The 20,785-nt window shown below is 42.8% G+C and overlaps 1 protein-coding gene across 2 annotated transcripts in view; it reads right to left on the bottom strand.

Annotated features, from left to right (window-relative positions):
- Nucleotides 1-20,785, bottom strand: part of flnba (filamin B a) — a 61,057-nt gene that overhangs the window by 16,888 nt on the left and 23,384 nt on the right. For both annotated transcript variants that reach the window (XM_031855781.1, XM_031855860.1), the window contains exons 5-28: nucleotides 20,320-20,467; nucleotides 19,880-19,998; nucleotides 19,677-19,751; nucleotides 19,306-19,468; nucleotides 17,666-17,866; nucleotides 17,419-17,556; nucleotides 16,954-17,080; nucleotides 14,405-14,541; nucleotides 14,097-14,290; nucleotides 13,605-13,718; nucleotides 13,151-13,294; nucleotides 7,014-7,137; nucleotides 5,321-5,481; nucleotides 5,143-5,233; nucleotides 4,819-4,973; nucleotides 4,453-4,570; nucleotides 4,197-4,276; nucleotides 3,894-4,079; nucleotides 3,104-3,418; nucleotides 2,781-2,898; nucleotides 1,479-1,679; nucleotides 715-888; nucleotides 430-592; nucleotides 163-323 (exon numbers count right to left, since the gene is read on the bottom strand). In XM_031855781.1, coding sequence (XP_031711641.1) covers nucleotides 163-323; nucleotides 430-592; nucleotides 715-888; nucleotides 1,479-1,679; nucleotides 2,781-2,898; nucleotides 3,104-3,418; nucleotides 3,894-4,079; nucleotides 4,197-4,276; nucleotides 4,453-4,570; nucleotides 4,819-4,973; nucleotides 5,143-5,233; nucleotides 5,321-5,481; nucleotides 7,014-7,137; nucleotides 13,151-13,294; nucleotides 13,605-13,718; nucleotides 14,097-14,290; nucleotides 14,405-14,541; nucleotides 16,954-17,080; nucleotides 17,419-17,556; nucleotides 17,666-17,866; nucleotides 19,306-19,468; nucleotides 19,677-19,751; nucleotides 19,880-19,998; nucleotides 20,320-20,467 — 3,607 coding nt within the window. The remainder of the gene's footprint in view (nucleotides 1-162; nucleotides 324-429; nucleotides 593-714; nucleotides 889-1,478; nucleotides 1,680-2,780; nucleotides 2,899-3,103; nucleotides 3,419-3,893; nucleotides 4,080-4,196; nucleotides 4,277-4,452; nucleotides 4,571-4,818; nucleotides 4,974-5,142; nucleotides 5,234-5,320; nucleotides 5,482-7,013; nucleotides 7,138-13,150; nucleotides 13,295-13,604; nucleotides 13,719-14,096; nucleotides 14,291-14,404; nucleotides 14,542-16,953; nucleotides 17,081-17,418; nucleotides 17,557-17,665; nucleotides 17,867-19,305; nucleotides 19,469-19,676; nucleotides 19,752-19,879; nucleotides 19,999-20,319; nucleotides 20,468-20,785) is intronic.

Raw genomic sequence — 20,785 nt, 5'->3', positions numbered from 1 at the left:
TCAGCATTAAGGGGCCTTCTTTAGGAAATACAGACATGTGAGGGACAATTTTCATGACAGTCCATCAAGATTTAAAGAATATGTATGTTTATATTATATATTAAGATATTTCACTTCAAACCAACCGATTTAAAAAGGGCTTTTAAGAATCTAATCTCTCACCGGGGATGTGCTCTCCTCCGTAGGTGATGTTGACGTCGTAGAGGCCGGGGGTGAGGGGAACGTACTCCACGCTGCAGCTGCCATCTTTGTTGTCTTTGCAGGACATCTTCGACTCCGATGGACCCTCCACAGTGATGCCGAGACCGCCTACACCTGCCCCTCTGGTGAAGGATCAATACACCCAGAAATCAGAAATAGTTTGACCCGAAGTTCGAGACTTTTTCATTGCAACAAAAACGCCACACGAATCAAACCTAGCAACAGTACCTGGTGACGATGTTGAAGTTGTTGGGCTTCTCAGTCAGGGCTTGCTGGAGGCCGGGGCCAGTGGCCACCACCCTGCTGGGGTCACATCCCTCCGTCACAGACACCCTGAACGGGCTGTTAGGAACCGGTGTGTCGTCGTACAGAACTTTGACGCTGTGGACGCCTGAAATACACACCGGGACAGACAGCAGCTGAGGATCACGACTTGGTGCGTCGCTGTAGGTTACAGTAAATTAGAAAAGGTTACAGCTTTATGATGAGCGTTTTTTTTCAGTCTCCAGTTACCGTTCTCAAAAGGAGTGTAATCCACGTTGTAGATCCCGGTGGCATTGTCTGTAATCAGACAGTCTGTCAGCTCTCCGGACGGGTTCCTGACCTCCGCCTTCACGTGGTCTCCTCCTCGCCGGGTCAGAGGTCGGGCGTCCACCGTGAATGACGTGGTGGCTTCTCTGAATATGGCTGCAGGAGAGAGGAGGAAGGAAGCATATGTTTGAAGGGGCACCCACACGAAATTCAGTTTGCTCGTCATGGTTGGCTTACTCAGCATGTCAGAATAGATTAATGAAAGGAACCCAAAAGATGTGGGCAGATACGGTCAGCGAAGGTCTCATGAAAGACTCACTTGAGGTGCATTATGGGAAATGTAGGATTCTGTGTTTTTGGAGCTTGAACCAAATTAGGGATCACAAGTTCCACAAATGTAAACTAATGTCCACCTTTAAACTGTCAAATTACTAAGTGTGTATTTGCTGCTGAAAAAAGAGTTTATCAGTTACTCATGATGAGTAAGTACAGTGAAGTTGTCAATATTGTGTTTTGTAAACATTGTGTTTCAAACAAAGAAAACAAAAACAAAATAAGCTGCTTGGATCTAATGAAGTGGATTTACTTTGGATTCAGGGCGTTAAGCAATTTTGTGTTGTCTTCTAAAATGTTATACAACAGTATCGTTTAACAGGATGTTTTTGGTATTTTGAGAAGACAAAAAAAGTAATTTGCCACCAAAAGCAAACGGAGCTACACAGACTGTTAGACGGACCACACCGCACCTTGTCCTTCCACTCCGGGTCCGAACACTTTGACCTTGGAGGTGTCGACGGCAGGATCCACCATCACCTTGGCGGGGAAGCCGGGGACGGCCTTGCCTCCGTACTTCAGCAGCAGGGTGTACATGCCGGAGGTCAGGGGGACGTAGGTCACCGCGTAGGTCCCGTCTTTGTTGTCCACCACCTCCGTCTTCGCCTTAACACCTGCAACAAAACAGTCCAGTTCCCACATTTATGTCACAGAACTGAAGACTGTCTGAATATCTTTAAACAGAAGAAATGTCACAAATTCAACATTACTTTGTGACCCTTCAGTCACAACAAAAGACTATATACTAAAGACTACAGTATGTTATATTTATGGTAAAGTTATTTTGTAGAACTTGATGTTTTTTGCCTTTTGTTTCAGTTAATTTCAGTAAAATATGAGACTGAGAAACCACTTGATTATTAGACGCACTGACACACAGACTTGAGACCTGCAAGAAATAAAACAAGACCTGATTGGACTGAAGATCATTTGGACCTGCCTCGAATGAAAGGTCAGATTGTGGCCAACTGGCTGCTTAAATGCTTTGTGTTGATGAATTAATGAACTACAGATAATGAAATCCCTTAATTTAGTTATTTCTAGTAGTATCTGCTTATGGCTGCTGGACCGTACAGAAGCATCACTGTCCCAAAATATATTAAGAATATTATTTATTTACTTTCTGAAGGAGACTTGGATGAGAAGATTGATCTCAGTCATGCCGGTCTGTTAGATATCAGATAACAGTAGCCAGTTAGCTTAGCTTAGCATAAAGGCTGTGATCAGGGGGAAACTGCTAGCCTGGCTCTGAAATCCACCTACCAGCACCTCTAAAGCTCTCTAATTAACACTTTGAATCTTGTTTATTCAATCCTTCCATTCCATTCGTGCGATTATGTGTCAGACAGGTTCTTAGTCCGGCATATAGCCCCTGGTGCAACTCAAACAAACAACACAAAACATGTTCATTAATGAGCTTTAAAAGGGCTGATAGAGGATAACTGTTTCCTTCTGGTTCCAGTCTTGTGCAAGTTTTCAAGTCTCTGCTTTAAAACCAAACGGCTTCTGGACTACAGATGAAAAAGAGCCTCTTGACTAACTCTGGTGCATTTACAGCAATGTTTTTATTAATGTGCACGGTCCCTTATTAAATAAACCGATAGATAAATAAGGAAGGACCTACATCTCACAGCTAACAGACAGCCTCGAACCAGTATGTACAGCTAACCGTGTGTATACTGGTTACTGGTGAATGACAACAGTGCTGGTGTTACCAGAGGCTGGTGCGGAGCCAGTCGGACTGGCCGGCGAGGAGTCTGGTACGGCCTCCAGGCTGAGTTGACCCGGTCCGGCCCGAGAGCAGTCCACATTCACCACACTGGTCTCTCCAACCTGCACAGACACAACAAGCTGGTTCAGACTTTATACTGCGAGAGTCAGAGGCTCAAATCAGATCAGCTGTAGTAAATTCAGAAGCTTTGCTGTTGCAGTTCGGATCAAAACGCATCCACAAAAATCTAATTTAAACTGCAGAATGTTTTATCAGGTTTCTAAAAAGCGTGATCTTTAGCTTCCATCTTCCTCTCCAGACGCTCACCTTGGCTCTTTTCAGACCCGACCCGGACACCACCACCTTTGAGGGGTCAAAGGGCATTTGGACGTCGGCTTTGAACGGGGAGCCGGGGATGTGCACCTCCTCGAACAGGATGTTAACCAGGTATTCTCCGGGCTCGGTGGGCAGGTAGGAGACGGAGCAGGTCCCGTCGCCGTTATCAGAACATTCGATCTTGGCCTCAGTCGGGCCCTCCACCGTCAGACCCAGACCTCCGGTGCCAGCGCCCTTGGTGTCGATACTGAACTCTGCCGGGTTTCCCACCAGGCCTCCCTTCAGACCAGGACCGAACGCCTTCACCTGGAGGGGAGACAGTGATGGTGCCATGCAGATATCTTCTTATTACTCATTTTATTTTTTGTTACAATTTGTTTATCTTGGTCCTTTTTAACAAGCAAGTAAACAATGAAAGGTACAATTTCAGTGTCGTTTTAAAAAACACATACATTCTTATAAATGTTTTTATTTTTACTTCCTCTGTATTCTCCTTATACATAAATACATACATACATACGCTTTACAAAAAAATATTAAAATGCCATCGAGACACAGAGGACAAGGTGTATTTTGTTCAACAGGCATGCATGAAAAACAAAATTAGAAAAATTTAAATACATTATTTTTTCTTTAGCAACAAAAGAGAAAATAAAATGACCAGAGAGTGTTCGAACTTTAAGGAATAGAAAATAAAATAAATATGAAATAGAGTTGGATCTTTAAGGTTGTTCTTAAGGACGTAAGGAAACATGTTTGTAGAGAGAGATGCTGATGTTACCTTGCTCGGGTCTGGAGGCAGCTGGGCCTCCACGGGGAAGGGGCTCCCAGGGACCGGGTGTCCGTCGTAGGTCACGTTGACAGCGTGGACCCCTTCCTCTGTGGGGGTGTAATAGACCTGACTGATGCCTGCTTTAGCCGGCTGAGGCTCAATTATACACCTGACCGCCTGCTGACTGGGACTCAGCTAGTGACAAACACAGGAACACAATGAATGAAGTAACACCACAGCCTCTAATCCTGTGAAAAGACCAAGAACAACAATTGATCCCTGTTGTCAGATGATAGTGAGATAAACACTCACCACTTTCACATCCAGAAGACCTTGACCTCCTGCACCTTTGGTGTCCACCATGAACTGCTGCTCCTGATCGACCTCCGCTCCTAGAAAGACATTTATTCATTTTGTAAACGAACGAAACAACTTGTTTGTCCTCTGGTGTCTCCAGTGCACCTGAGAAAAATTATTCACAGAGAGAAATCTTTACATTCTAAATGTTTCACGAGTCACTTTACAGCTGGAGCTGCTTAGCTGGACGCACAGACAGACAGACTCTTACTTCCTTCCAGGTTGTCAACAATGACTTTGCTCAGATCCAGCGGGGCAGCGACGCCGACCGTGAAAGGGCTCTTTGAGATGGGATCTCCTCCAAACTTCACCGTGATCGTCTGCTCCCCCTGCACACGCATGCAACATGCAGATCCAACAGTTCAACACTTGTCATATTGTAAAAGTACAACCCGAGTACACGGGAGGCGACGCAACGGCCATGTAGACTTTTTAAATTGACTGAAAATGTGGAGAATTTGCACGTTTGCTGTGTATTTAAAGCTGGTGCGTGTCGGACATATTTATTATACAACCTCACGTGCTGCTATTTATTTGACGTACAGGTGGGTCTATAATGAGTGGGCATTTGGCGTACCTGTTGCACAGGTATGTATTTGACAGTCTGGGAGTAGTCGTAGTTGTCGATGATGTCAAAGTCATTGACGGGGGAGGAGAAGGAAACATCCAGCGGTGCTTTACCGGCTCCTTTAGTCAGCACTGTGAAATGAGTCGGCTTACCGCTCTCTACACCTGCACAGGGAGAGACAGAAGGAGAGAGAGAAGGAGTAAGAGAGCGAGAGAAAAAGATAGAGGGACGGAGAGAAAGAGACAGAAAAATTGTTTTGTAGAAATTAGTAATTGGGCTAGCTTGTGTGATTTTGTGTGTGTGTGTGTGTGTGATTGTGAGTGTGTGTCTCACCAGTACGAGCCAGTCCAGGACCCTCGGCCTTGACCTTCGATGCATCGTGAGAAGGATCGACTTTGATGCTAAACGGGCTCTGTGGAACTTCCTGTGTGGAAAAATTCACACTCAAAATCATCAAAACAAAACCACCAACTCATCTTCACCGATCTGTCCAGAGATTTTCTGTGTGTACCTTGTCAGAGAACAGGACTTTAACGGTCAGTCTTCCAGCTGCAGGAGGCATGTATTTGACAGTGAAGGTGTCGTTGGCGTTGGGAATGATGTCAAAGTCCACGTCGGCCTCTTTGTCACCGACCATGTTGGCGTCACACTTGATCCCCACGCTGACGTCACCTGGGTGAACACACACACACACACACACACACACACACAATTATTTGAACCGCAAAGAACAGAATAGCAGATTTCGAGCAAAATGCAGGTTCAGCCCGCGATGTCGACCACAATCTGATCACTAGATTTATGAATTAGAAGGAACACAATATATATTCTTTCAGTGTAAACAGCTGATGAGCTTTTTCTCTTTCTTTGACTGCCACAGGGGGGTGCTAGACGGTTTCTCCTCACTGCTGCTCTTTCATTTTATTAACTCGTGTCCTAAACATTTTGCCCCAGGATGTTGCACTGCTCTAGACTCTTCAACGTAAACAATGAACCAACCATGCAGCACAAAGAAAGTGCTTCCTGCAGCAGAACCGAGCCATCAATCACAGCAGAAGGAATTCAAAGTATGAGAGGAATGAAGCAGTAAACTGTCAGACAACAGAAACAGGTCAGATTCTTCAACCACCAGCAATCTGAAAACTCCTCTCTTCAGCATTCGCCCTGTTACCCCATAGCTTGTTCACCCAGGAGAAGCAACGTCAGCAGGTGTGTTCATACAGTTCTACCTCATGCAGGGCACACATTATTACTTCTTTTCATATCCGTTACTTATTTAGTCTATTACTCAAACTCTCAAAACAGAGTTGGTGATTATTGGAACAGTGCAAACACTAACAAAGCCGCTTTTGATGAGTTTTGTCTGTCGAGTATGAATGAGGTGCGTTTTACGATAGTTCCGCGAGGTAAAATGACCGTTTCTGTCAATGGAGTCTGGTAGCTGTGAGTAGACATCCAACTCTGTGTATTAAGGTTTTATTTCAACCAAACCAGAGTTTGTGATTGTTGGAACAGTGAAAAGACTAACAAAGACGGTTCCTGTTTAGTTCTATTTTGTTTCGTTTGCGTTTGAATAAACTGTGATACAACGATCAGCGAGGTGAAATTACTGTTGTCTGATGGAGTCTGCTGGCTTTGAGGAGATCATATTAATTGTAGGTTTTGTACATTAATAAATGATAACTGCCAAAATTCCTGTTGATTCGATCTATTATTAGACATTAAAACAAGAGTTAGTATGCAACTACAATTCTATGAATCATGTATGTCCTCAATATTTATTATCTTGGCATTAACACAAATACATTTGAAATGCATTAACATGTAAAGGGGGCACGTGAAAGCTATAATGGGGTTTGCAACGTTGCTCTTAAATGTATTTTTGTACTTTTGTGCATGTAGGTGATGAAGTGTGATCTTGTGTGTGTGTTTTGCTCAGGAAAGTCAAAGTGATGGATTTCCCGTCAGGATGTTTCTGCCTTGAGATCATTGCCAACACATACCGGGGGGGGGGGGGGGGGGGGGGGGGGGAAGAGAGAGAGAGAGCGAGAGAGCTAGAGAATTACTCACATGATATGAAGGTCAATGTTTGTCTTCACATTTAAGTGTGTGTTTTTCTGACACAGATGGAAACTGCTTCAACACCAAATAAAACTGTCTGTGGGGGATTTCCTGTCTTAATTATCACTGTGTGTGTTTCTTACCGTCTCCGGCTCCTGAGCAGTCCACGGTGAAGTGCGTTGGCTCGTTGGCCTTCAGCCCGGTTCTCTCCACTCCAGGACCGAACACCTTCACCATCTTGGGGTGGCTGCCTTTACCCACGTTCACCTACAAGCATCACCACAACAGGAAAGCACATCACTTATTTTAAAAAGGTTATTTAAGGAGATTTCCTTCCTCAGATCCTGCTGCGATGTCTAAAGTATCACAGCAGTTGATTTGTTTTTTGGTATTTTAATTATTACAGAGAATGAACACTTAATATGGAGTGCCACAGGGCTCCATCATGGATCCCCTACTTTTCAGTCTTTATACATCACACTGTTTCACTGGAGCGCTTATATACATCAGATGGGTTAATTGTGCAATACTTAATTAAAACAGAAGAGACACGACATCGTAGTTTAGGTAACAATAGGGACATTTTTTACTTTAAAGGTTCAGCTGTCAGTCAGGACAGACAGCTGAACCTCATCTTCATATTAACAAGTTTGTACTTTTTCCAATTCAAAATAATTTGGGGGGGGCCTATATTTAAACCAGAGCCGCAAGACAGACCAAGAATAATAGATATCACGTCTCTAGGAGGCCCTGAAAGTGCCACGAGGCTTGTGGTACTTTGAACCTAAGATACGTATTGTATTGGCAGCTATTGTTTGTCAAAAATGTTCAAAGTGAACAGATCTGCTTTAGTTTCTACTGCAGCAAAACAATTAAGCTACACAACGTTAGCTCACTTTCCAGCAGCAGCTTCAGAGGCTGCAAGAAAGAAGTGATAGTAGATAGTCAAACTACTAAGTTGTATGCCTAAATAACAGTTTGTAAGTGTGATCACGTCATAATAAATCAGAAAGTGCTCTAGGTTTTCTTTCACATTTGCTCAAGACATGTTTTGCAGCACACTGGCTGAAAAACATGCAGCAAGAGGTTAATTGTATAAAACAACAGGGGATTCAAGTCCAGACAAACCCTGTAGGGTGGAGTCAGTAAGCCAGTTTTACCCAAAAACATTAGAAATTGAGCTTTATCGTATTTTAATTTAAAGAAAAACAGTTAAACACAATTAAACATAATTATCACTTACTTAACACAGTTACACAATGTTTTATGTACACATGTGGTGATATTTATGGTCAGTGTGGTGTGTGTTTATTTAAAGTGATGGTGAGATCCTGATGAGCATTGTAGTCACTTATTTTTCATCACAAACAAAAAGGCACGAAAATAAGTCCAACAAAGAAAGCCAAAAAGCTTTATGCAGTTTTTGTATCCAATTGTATCTACTTCTACATTTTCGGCAAGTTTTAAACGTGTTTCAAAACGACTTCCATTTGCAACACTACAATTGAAACTATATTGAGGATTATAAAATCTTTATTTCTGTAGTTAAATATAATATGGAACTGAAACTTGAAACACACCTTTTAATGACTGGGGAAAACAATAATGATATAATACTCACAAAGAATAAAATAAAAACAACAGTGAGGTCATGCGAGTCAGCAAACTCTAAAGCAAATGAACCAAACAACACAGTAAAACATTTCAATGAAATATCAGAATTTATTTTTAAACCAATCTAACTTCCACTTATGATTTAAGTGGATAGAAATGATGTTGAGGTTTTAGTACAGCTGAAGATTAAGGAGAGTTTCATTCAACATGTTGGTTACAGATGCACTCTTGTTAGACAACACAATGTAATCCTTAAAACAAAGCATGCATTGCATGGATGCATGCACAAACAAAACCCATTGACTAAATTAACCTTTGGAAAACAATCAGGAATGAAACTCTAAAATATTTACTTTAAGAGTTACCCAATCATTATAACATAATACACATCTTAAAAGTCAACCTACAGCAATATTTAATAACTAGAACTCAGTCTGGGGAGTGCAACGCATTTCTTCAACTTGAAAATCTTAGAAGCATCGATCCGAGTTTGTTTATCAGCTGTCTTCCAGGTTTGTGATTAAAGTTAAAGACCAAAAAGTTTGATCTGTCAACCTAACTTCAACCATGGATGTGCTCATTGAAGATGTAGATTTGTGTACGTCTGGGGTTTACAGGGGAGTAGCATGTAGCACGCTAGTCCAGACAACCCAACAAAGGTACTGCTCTGTTAGCGACCGAGCTAATTTATCTGACCGTTTGTTGGAGAGAGCTACTTGTACCATTGATTCCCGTTTCACAACTGACTGCAGGTCACGTTTCTTCTGAGGAACAGTTCACACAGAGTAGCTTTACAGCACAAATTCACATGTCAAAGTTGGGCTCAAAAAAAACAAAAAAAAAAAACTTCTGGGTGGATTTATTTTACTTCAGTTTCACTGCAATAATCCGATTTTAGTCTTAAAATGTCCAGGTTTTACAGTCTCAGTCTCTTTGCCATCAAACAGAACACTTACTTTTAAATAAGTCCTTGTCATCAAAGGTAAATATTCTGTTTTCAATACAAAAGAACAAAAACTGCAGTTTGGAGCGGTTTTCTATCACAGCCTTGATTTATTATAGACAGCTGGAGTCAGGTCAGGTTTCCACCATGAATATCGCTTTACCCTCCCACTTCTGATGAAAAGGTGTCACAGCCGTGTGTTCCCAGCAGTATTGAGTTTTTGGGCGTGACTGTTTACTTTCTATCCATCGACTGTATCAACATCGAAGTTGGAGAAAAGGTGCAGTCGGTGCCTTCAGGCGGCTGCAGCTCCCAACAAGCCTGCTGATTCATCACAAATACATCAGCTCTAAACTTCTGGAATAAAACGTTTTAGACGAGTATGAACTTCTCTGGACCAGTTGAAATGATGTGTGGACCAGTGCAGATACTTGCATCAGGGCAAGAAGAAACACTAACATTTCGTTATGTTGCAGAATGTTGTTTTTGTGTCTACGAATGATAAGGAAAGCGTTGTACAAATACTACGAAGCAGGTTTCGTATCGAGTTTCTAAGAACTGCAACCGCTATCTCACAACTTTTGGACTTTGTACCTCCGACGTCTTTGCCAACTCCTGAGGTCTGTTGGCTTTGTCATGAAATTCCAAACAGCACACAATCACATATCCAGACACATCTAAGGCCAATTGAGAAGTTTCTCATGAGTTATTTACCCTGAGGGCGGAACTATAAAAAACGTATTCCAACAGGGAGAAGAAAAGACAGCTGATAAAGTCAGAAACCTCACGGTGATAAGTACAAGTGCAAACAAATGTCTCCAACGGTGATTAGAAAATAAATGAAAAAGGGTGGTTACAGTGCAAAGATGACTAGTTAGTGCATATCTCAACTGTTAAATGAAAACCTTTTCACTCCGTTTTAAACCAACAGGCGTCCGAGTAGACTTGCCTTAAAATGAGGATATAATAAGGAGCTCAATGAGGTTTCATTGTTCAATAAGAACTTTTCAAATACAGGTTGTTTTTACTTCATGAGTTACACATTTGAAGTCAAAAGGTTTTCATTCAACTTCATAAAAAATATAAATCCCATGCTGTGTAGAGGACAGCAGAGCTTCACTTATCTGAACCTCTCACGCTTAAAACATAAAAATTCAAGTTTGTGCTTTCCATGTTTCACAAGCTCCTTTTAAGCAGCTTCACCTGGAGGTTTGGTCATACTCGGCAGGTTTTAATGCAATCCGATAAAACCAGTAGGAGCCGCTACAGCAACAAGGCCGTGGTCCCTCACCGGCATATACACCGATAACTGTGTTGGATGGGACAAACAAGGCGGAGCTAGTTTTGCTGGGAAATTAGTTTTCAACATTTGGGCAAATAGCTAGGGCAGACTCAAATTTGGCTGTTCAATACTAGACTTTTCATTTAGACTATCCCTCGGGGGAAAGTTTCTGGGTGAAGGTGGGGCCGTGGGTTTTACAGCTCCCCTCACCCAGAAGGCTCTGTTCCCGGGGCCTTAGTGCGTCTTGTTTAACATGCTTTGTAGGTGGGACTTTTTTGCAGTGTCATCACCATTCTAATCCATAGCTTTAGCAAGCGTGCTCAGCCTGCTAGAATATTAAAATAAAATGCAACGCGCACTGACTTGTACAAAAAAACAACATCAATTTCAGGTTGATAACTTTTTTTAAGGAGGACCTCCAGATTTTGGATTAAGTATCTCGTAAAAAATAAGGAGTGTCAGATTAAGTAGACTACAGATGTTTAAATGTGTCAGATACATACTTCTATTTACTTAAATGTTGATTAAATATCGGGTCGAACTCATACCTACCTACTTAAAAGCATTCAGTAGATATCGATAGTTTTAGTATTTCTAGTGCCTACTTAATTACGTTTCCCTTGTTGCAAATTAAATCACAAAAGCACTTCATTGGTTTGTATCTTGGATGACAAATGTTCAGATGAGTGAAGTTCTAGTGTAGATCAACCAATAACAAAAAAAGTGTTAAAGAAATGAATAAAACAAAGCGGGTTACAGTGCATGGACAGTGGTTACAGTGCACGTGGTGGTTAAATCATCGTCAGTACATAAAAACAACCAGTTAGATTTAACTCTAAAAAAGTTATGATTAGTGAAGATGTAAAAATCAAAGCAAAGCTTGTTACAGTGCACAGACAAGTTACAGTGTGGGTAATAAACTACAATTACATATAAAATATGAAAAATAATCAAAAAATAGGATTTCTTCAACATACATTGCAATTAAAATATTTGATAATATAGTGGACATTAGTGACAGGCATGTTCTTAAAAACAAAACATTTGTGTGGTGTAAATGTTTTTTCATATCAGAAAATGGTTTCAAATGAAAGTTTGCAGTTCAGAGATTTAGGAAATAACTAACACATTTAGATGTCAAGTCACTTTGGCACATAAACAGCTGAGCTGAGTTCAGTCTGGCTTCATGCTACATGACTCTCTGTGTCGCCAACTGCCCAGCAAACACTGATTTCACATCCGATTAGCAGACAAGGTAGTATATGATAAAAGCTAATTAATTAGCCTGTTAATATTGATATTGTTTGAAAGAATACGGAGCTGGAGTCAAGGTGTGTTTAGCCTAGCTTAGCATAAAGACAGTAAACAGGATGGATACCGCTAGCATGGCTCCGTCTAAAGTTAAAAGACACACACCTACCAACATCTCTAAAGCTCACCAATTAACACACAGCATCTTGTTTGTTTAATCTTTCTTAAGTTTGCCGTTTTAGACGTCAGTCCCGTGCTGGAACTATTTCTTGATGAACAACAATGTATCCATCCGCCCAGTACTTCTGTGTAGCAACGATGTCTGAGATGCCCGAATACATGTTTAGGTTTAGGTCTCTGTAGAGGCACGATGGTGCCAAACCTGAAAACTTCAGGAAGCTTCACTCCGTCACTGCGCCGACTGCTGTTTAACAAGAAATAGTTCCAGCATGTAACTCCGCATAAAACCACAAATTGGCATTTTTTCCATCTCTGTGTACAGAATAAGTAAGCGAACTACAACGTGTTAATTATTGAGCTTTAGAGACGCACTTAGGTGTTTTTTTCCCCCCAGCTGTTTCCAGTCTTTATGCTAAGCTAGGCTAACCATATAGCCTGACTTCAGCTCACTTTACACACACAAGATGGATGTTGATCTGTTCATCCAACAAAAAGGCTGATTTCCCAAAATGTGGAACTATTCCTGTAAGATAACTGAGCTAACGCTTGAGTTTTTTTAGAGCAGAGACAAGAGATTAAAGACGGGACATTTTACTACATTGTCCGTGATGGAGACACATTCATTCATTCCAGTAGTTTTCTCCTAAGGTATTTAATATTGAAGGAGTTTTCTCACCAGCACAGATTTCAAATAGTGTTGTTTATAATAAGAATTTACTTCTGTGATTTGTTCCTGTGCAGCTGAACTAGGAGATGTACCTCTCCTCTGTGTATGTGATGATGATCAGAGGCTTCTTTTTAATTGTACTGTTGGCATCTTTACATTTTGACTGCACCGTCTGAAAACTTTCCTCTCGAACAACCGACTCCGATTGGACGACTTTGACGCACTCCGTCTTAACTAAAGCTTCTGACTGGATGACTTTAGCACGTCCTGCCTCAACCGGATCGTCTGGTTTGGACGGGACGTCTCTTCCTGTTTTAACAGGGAGCTGTGATCGGCTGCTTACCCTGAAGGGGCTGTTGGTGACGCCGACTCCTCCCCAGGTGACGGCCACGGTGTGTTTGAGAGAGGAGGTGGGCGTGTAGGAGCAGGAGTACAGCCCGTCACCTTTACTCCTCACCTTCACCTCCACAGGAAGTCCCTCTGCGTCCTGACAGACGGGAAGACAGAGAGACAGTTAAGATGGTCAAAGCTTCCTAGACTAGAAATGTAGCCGACTAGACTACAAAAGACTAGTCGATTCATCAATTTATCAAATAAAATGAATAAATAATGGAAATAATCGATATATAATAGTTAGTGAGAGTTTTTTGTAATAATACTATGTGACAGAAAGCTGTAAAAACACATAAGATGCTATGAAACGTGTGGATGTGAGCATCAACACACTCATTCGTAAACCTTTGTAGGTGGTTGTGTCTGTGTTGATGATTTGGGACGAGAGGATTTATGCGTCTTACCTGAGCCGTGATCTTCAGAGGTCCTTTCCCAGCATCCTTAGCGCTGACAGTGAACTCGGCAGGTTGGCTGACCAGGCAGCCGGTCTTCTCAAGCCCTGGACCGGAAGCCTGAACCTACAACCACAAAACCAAAAACTAACTATTAGAGATTATTGATAATTATTATCGGGTGCAAATCCTGCCGTATTTTAATAAGTCGGCATTGAGTGAAATAAAACAATTTCAGAGTGAGTAATGTGCACTTTCCCTGGTAGATAAACGAATGAATAAATAAATATAATACATATATACAAAATGAACTAGGAGAATGCTCCACATATCAGTTTCCACCTTAATGTAAATGTGCCAGAGGTTAGTTCATAAGTTAATCTGTGTATCTGATGTCAGTATCGGACCAATATCTGATATCATCGATGCATCACTATGCATCCTATTGGGCCAATCTCAGCGCTACCGGCCGACATCCTGTTTGTTTGTTTGTATCTTACTGACCTTCTCTGGGTCACTGCTGTTGTTGTCTGGGACGATGTGAGCCATGAAGGGGCTGTGTTCGATGTCCTCCTCATCACAGGTCACGTGGACGGCGTATTCTCCGGCCTCCATCGGCCAGTAACGGACATCACATGAGCCGTCGTTCTGGTCCTCGCACTCTATTTTAGCCTGAGAAGGTCCCTCAATGGCAAAACCTGAAAACGCCGCAGGTCGGATTAGATTGAAAGGTGAAGAGGGGCGATGGCGGCATTTCATCCGATGTGATTCCAGTTTAAAATCCTCATAAAAAGTAGTAAAAATAAACCCACCAAGAACTCCGACATCGGTGCCGACAGACTCCACCACGAAGGTGGCAGGTTTACCAGCAATGCCTCCCTCCAGGCCAGGACCCCAGGCCCTGATCTGCTGAGGCCCCGCCTCCCGACCCACCGACACCTCGAACGGACTGAAAAAGAGAGCAGAACTGTCAGAATGAGTAAAACCACACAATCCACTGCTCTGTGGTAATAACACATGCATAGTATGTGTATGTGTGTGTATAGAGGGAGTAAGACCACTGCATGAGGTCATCCTTGAGGCTGTCAACACAAACACAATTCAACAACTTCAGTGCCTCACAGGGCTGTAATCCAACCTTCAGTCATTACTGGCTCCAAGAGTGTGTGTGTGTGTTCAGATGGAAACTAGCTTCACGCCAAATAAAACTGTCTGTTGTGATTTACTGTCTTCATTCACACAGAGAACCTTTCCTTTTTTTTTCAATTTTGTCTTTGTTTTCTTTTTCAAACGTTTTTCCCTAAATACTCTTTCTACCACTACTGGTAATAATAGTAATACCAATGTAATTATTAGTATTATTCAAACTGATTTTTTGGTCCAAATTGTATTTGTTGTAATTTTTCTGCCGTGTTGGTTTTTAGTACGTCCCGCTGACGTTGGAGCTGCACTTTAATTTCCATCAGTATCCGTGTGAGAGAGCACTAAAAACAGTTTGTCACATCGCTTCCTTTCCAGCAGCCAAACGGGCATTTTTAAGCTCCCAGGTCTGAAAGCAGCTTAGCCTCATCTGTGATTCCAGCCCTCTGATTCATATTATCTGTGATGTATGAAGTACTGAGGTCAGCGGGCCACCTGCTGACAGTCTGGACAGTCAACATCACCGCATCTGGACCCAAGAGAGAGAACCGGCTGAATGCCAGCCAGGCTAAAGTCTTACATGCCTTTTTCTACAAATAAGTCCAAATATCGTCTTTTGTAAAATAAAAAACAGAATTGCACAAAAAGGTCAAATCTAAATTTCAGTTCGGCTTTAAAAGAGTCAAACACAGTCATCACAGCCAAAGATACCAGGGTGTTCCAGTACATCCGGTAGCATTTTGCAGTATTCAAGCCAGCATGCTTTTCTGGCTATTCTGACCCACAATCCTTTGCACAGCTAAAATATATGAGCAAGAGGGTCAAAGTTCAAGGTATCATGTTATGAGGAAGTAGTATGTCCCCATTAAATGCATACAGCACACGCAACAGTACGTACTAAACGTAAAAAGAAAGTATGATTTGGAACTGCAGCTTAGAAGTCCAAGCTGAAACAGCAGCCTGTAGTTCTTCCTTTCATCCAACTCTGTCACTGTCAGGTCACATGACGGCGATGGATGCGGGAAGAACAGATTTTGTAGCTGAGATCTCAGCATTCTGGGTGAATATAAGAGATAAATGAACAATGTATTGTTTCAATCGCCTACATTTAACATCAACACTGTTGTGAATGTTCCCTGTAACACACACGAAGATCTTCAGTGATTTGACTTCTCGCCTTGCTGCGGTGATGTCGAGGTGTACTTGAGGACCCAGTGACATCACAGAGTGTAGTAACGGGTGCAACGGAGCTTAATTCTGACCACACCCATCAATGATGGCGTTCACGTGCACACAAGTATCCTGGTTTTGATTTGGTCATCATGTTCAAGATATTATGGTTACATGGAACATGAGAAACCTGAATATGCGTCTCCCTGGATAGAAGATCATAACAGTAATCAGGTTTCTGATCATCTGTGCGCATGCTCTGCACCAACAAAGCGTGCTCGGAAACCAAGTGTTTGCATGACGCACACTCTCCTGGTTTCTATCGGAGTGCTGCAGGTAGCAGACGCAGGTTTCTAAAAGCAGGATTAAAACCGGTTCCCTCTCCGTCCGTCTCTGTCAAGCGTAAAAACAGAAACAGAAAGTGTTTTCTGTTTGCTACATTAGCCGAATGATCCCACAGTCGGTGCTGGATGAAATAAAACAGACGCCTCCTCAAGGACAGCTTCCTCAACCCCTCCCCCAAAAAAAGATTCAGACGGCATCTTCATTATGTGAACGTTTTGACCCTGTGCGACCTGTGAGGAGGCCTGTACATGATTACGACTGAACCACGGACAGACACGCTACATGACTCATTTAATTTTTTGTGTGTGTGTGTATACACACACACACACACACACACACACACACACACACACTTTCCTTACATGTACAATTTCTGATCTACATAGTGTTTGTCTAACTCTGGTTACTCATCACTGTCTTAACGCCACGAAGCCTTCACACGTAGCTGGCTTCTCTCTTGATCTAGCTTGGCTGTCTGCTCAGAAACATGGGGAAGTCCCTCTACTAACACTTACGTATACTGATCCTAATACTGGCGCTATTACTGATACTTATGTTGAAACACAATCTGCTCTAGAGAGAGGACAAAGAGAACACGAGGCCCATACTTATACTCTTAATTCCCCTGCAGATCCAACCATTCAGATCTGATGAGGTAACGTGCTGAGGTAATTCTCTGAACACACACGCGCGCAATGCAGCTCACCTCTTCGGGATGTGTTGACCCCCCCAGGTGATGGAGACGGTGTGTTTGCCGGGACTGTTGGGATAATACTCATAGGAGAACACACCATCCTGACTGGAGATCTGCTTCACCGGCTCCTCGATGCCTTCTAACACACACAACGGAGTAATCAGAAATTAAATCTTTAGAGTTAAGAGAACATCCTGACATTTTGGAAAATATTCCTTTTTGCCATCAGTCTAAACAAGCGTCTTTATCGGCCGTAGTTAGTAGGATTCATCCTCTGTGAACCATGAATCTCTGTATTCACAAAACTTTCCCGCAGCCGTTGAGATATTTCAGTCTGGATTAAAGTGGTGGATTGACCAACATCACCATCACCATCCCTACAGCAATGTTGCAAAAATCGAAATCTCCCATGATTCCCCTGCGACTTCCCTCAATGAGGTTTCCTTACTTCGGGAACAGGACTTGGGAGGTACTCACTGGGTCCTTTGACGAGCACCTTCAGGTCTCCGCTGCCGGCGTTTCTGGTGTCCACCTTGAAGTCACCGACCTGTTTCACCCTCATCCCCGACGGCTGGAGGCCGCGACCTGTCGCCCTGCACGCCCCCGGCATGCACGCTGCAAAGACATGTACGGTAAGGGTGATGAGATTATTACGGTGCATTTGATCATTACCTCAATGGGTCCATTCAAATTTACTGTAAAGGGTGAAGTTGAAAGGACTCACCAGGCCCCACGTCCACGGCAAAGGGGCTCCTGGGGATCCCCACCCCTCCGAAGGTGACGGTGACAGAGTGCGGGCCGGCCTGGGTGGGCCGGTAGGTGCAGCGATATGTGCCGTCGCCCTTGTCCTCCATCATCGCCTCCACAACGTTCTGGCGCCCCTGAGGGTCTCTGATCACGGCCGTCACGTCTCCCGTACCGGCTCCTACAGAGGAACTCTAACAGGTCAGTCTTTGACTTTCGTCACTGCTTATGGAGAACATACAAGAGTAAAACTTGAATTTTTTGAAATGGTGAACGAGAACAAATCCACCACGTTGGAAAGATGCTAATAAAGTGGGCGTCAACTTCCATCGGTAAGAGGAGAACTGTTTTATTCCTTTGTTTTAAATGAGGAGACTGAAACTCTACAGTAGCAGAGAAAGTATTTAACATACAGAAGCATTTTGGGGTGTGAATGTTATATAATAAATGCTTTTCTGGAGAAACTGGGTGATGGAACATTGGTTGTAAAACATTAATTAGCAACGTGTAACCATAGACTGTATATAAGAAGTGGAGGTAGTCACCGTGACTTCACTCACTGGTTTGTGGAATGCCGTTTTGAAGGCTGGCGTACAGCATTTTGTCAGTTGCCATTTTGTTTTTTTGCGAACAGAAGTGACATGAGAGGGTGGAGCTAAGTACAACTGAAGGCTAAATAAAAAAAAATGTTTCGGGTGACCGAAACGTTACGATTAACTCTCAAACACACAACAACGCGGTAGAGACCTGTCAATCACAAGGTCTATTTGACTCTAAATGGATAATAATTTATTAAATGATCATCATGCTGTATTGAAGAATTCTACAGAGAGAATGCAATTTTTAAAGGCACTTCAGCATTGGTCTCTTCAGACCTGGAGGTTGCCGCCCAGGTGTAACCGTTTGAAATTCTGTTATTACATCACAGTTACTAATCTCAGTAATGCTCCATTACTTAAGCGGTTTGCCTCGTCTTACCATAAGTTTGATGGAGGGTTGATAGTTTGGTCTCTATAGGTTGGGTGGAGAAACTGGTCCAGGAAATATTTGCTTGGCGTGACGACTGAAAGTCCCAAAATAGAAGAAATGGGACTCCCGCTAACTCCAAAGTTGTCTTGCACATTGCATCATCTGAGCTGCCTGGCTAACAGCCTAACTTAATAAATCATTTGTTCAGAGTTGGATGTTTGTGTAAACGCTGCAGCTTCACTGTGAGGTAATGACTTCAGAAGTGCTGATGGTCAGTAAATCTCTCCGAACTGGAGGGCAGAGGCCTTTAGAGTTGTTTAACGGTGTCTTTTGACGAAGCTGGGCTGAGCAACGACGAATGTAACAAATACCTTTTGCTGTTTAGTAGTTCATAAACACCAGGATCACTTTTTTTACGAGTGACTTGCCAAACACTCTTCCTGACAAGCTGATTCATGTCAAGAAGCCTCCGGTGTGAGTGCTTACTAGAAAACAAAGGGCGTGGGGGTGTTCTGAGGAGAGTCTGGGCCGCCTGCATGCGTTGCCTCATACACAACCACGCTCTACTCTTATAGGTGGTTTACAGTCTGACATCACATCCTGTCTCGGGGCTGAGTGGCGACACCTTTTCATTCAACAATCGTTTCTGACCTGCAGTGTAGATGTCAAAGTAGGTGGGGCTGTTGGCGACGTTGCCCACGGGTTCGATTCCCGGGCCTTTCACCATGACCTTGGAGGCATCGCCCAATGCCTTCTCCACGTTCACCTCAAATGGACTTTTGGGAATCGGCTGGCCTGCAAACATCACCGTCACCTAAGAAACAAAAAAATACAATTACCCAGAAATATCGGCAGGTCTTTTATTAGACCAGTTATCTCACTAGTAACATGATTATCATAAAACGTACTGTGATAGAATTAGGAGAATTTCACTGGATTATAAGGTCAAATGAGAAATACATCATGAGCAGAATGCATTTAAATAATTTTGACACGTTTACAGAAAGAAAAGTGAAGCTCACCTGGTGACGTCCCACGACTTTAGGAACGTAGGTGACGCTGAACGTCTTCTTGCCCTCATTAGGCTCCGCCTTCAGCTGATCGACACGCACACGCACAAACAGACGTGTCAGAGTTAAATATAAAAATATAATATCACAGCAGGTTTGTCATTAAACAGGTGAGGGGGGGGGGGGCAGAGGAACAGGAGGATTTGGGGGCGTACCTCCTCTCTGGTGCCGTCTGGATGATCCAGGTAGATGGTCACCTGACCCTGACCTGCACTGAACGTGTCCACTGTGAAGACAGCAGGACGCATCACTCTGTTCCCCGTTGGTTCAATACCTGCAGAAGAAGAACGTCAACATAGTCAAGTATGAATATTATCGATGACTTCAAGGACAGTTGCATCTAGCTGCAGATTTAAATTAATGAACACTGACAGAAACAGAGTGAAACAATGAATCAGAAATTATTTTGAAATCAATTCAAAATAAATCATCAATTTAATTTCAAAGCAAAAATTACAGACCTTCGCTCTAATATGAGGATTTGAAGCTGTTCTGTGTCATATATAATATTCATCTGAATATTTTGGAGTTTTCATTTGTTGATAAAAAAACAACTAAAAAACAAGCATGTGTGTGTGTGTGTGTGTGTGTGTACCTGGTCCGTATGCACGGGCCTTCTTGGGGTTGAGTTTGGGTTTGAGTGGAGCTCCCGGCTTCAGTTTGGCTTTGGGGAACTGAGACAGGTAGGTCATCACCGACTGTTCGTCCGCACTGGGATCAATGATCTCCTCCGGAGCCATCACCTGTGCACACACACACAGACAAGGTTTGGGTTTGTTGTAAATAAATTAGTTTTATACTTTAATATACCTAAAAGAAGATTTGGTCTGCCGGTGTGAACGCGGCTCTTCTGGTTTTAAACAAGATTTTGGAACCTGGTTTCAGGGATTTGTTGCCGTTCAGCAACAAGAGCATCAGTGAGGTCCAACACTGAATCAGGGTGATCAGGTCTGGCTCACAGTTTGCGTTCCAGTTCAACCCTCTGTGCTGACCAGTCAAGTTCTTCCACACCAAACTGGGAAAACCATCCATTTATGGAGCTGGCTTTGTGTTTGTTTGGG

This window comes from Anarrhichthys ocellatus, unplaced genomic scaffold, assembly GCF_004355925.1.
Source record: "Anarrhichthys ocellatus isolate YVR2014 unplaced genomic scaffold, GSC_Weel_1.0 scaffold1, whole genome shotgun sequence".
Classification (NCBI taxonomy): domain Eukaryota; kingdom Metazoa; phylum Chordata; class Actinopteri; order Perciformes; family Anarhichadidae; genus Anarrhichthys; species Anarrhichthys ocellatus.
Note: the sequence above shows the minus strand (reverse complement) of the source record. Positions and strands in the feature narration are given on the sequence as shown.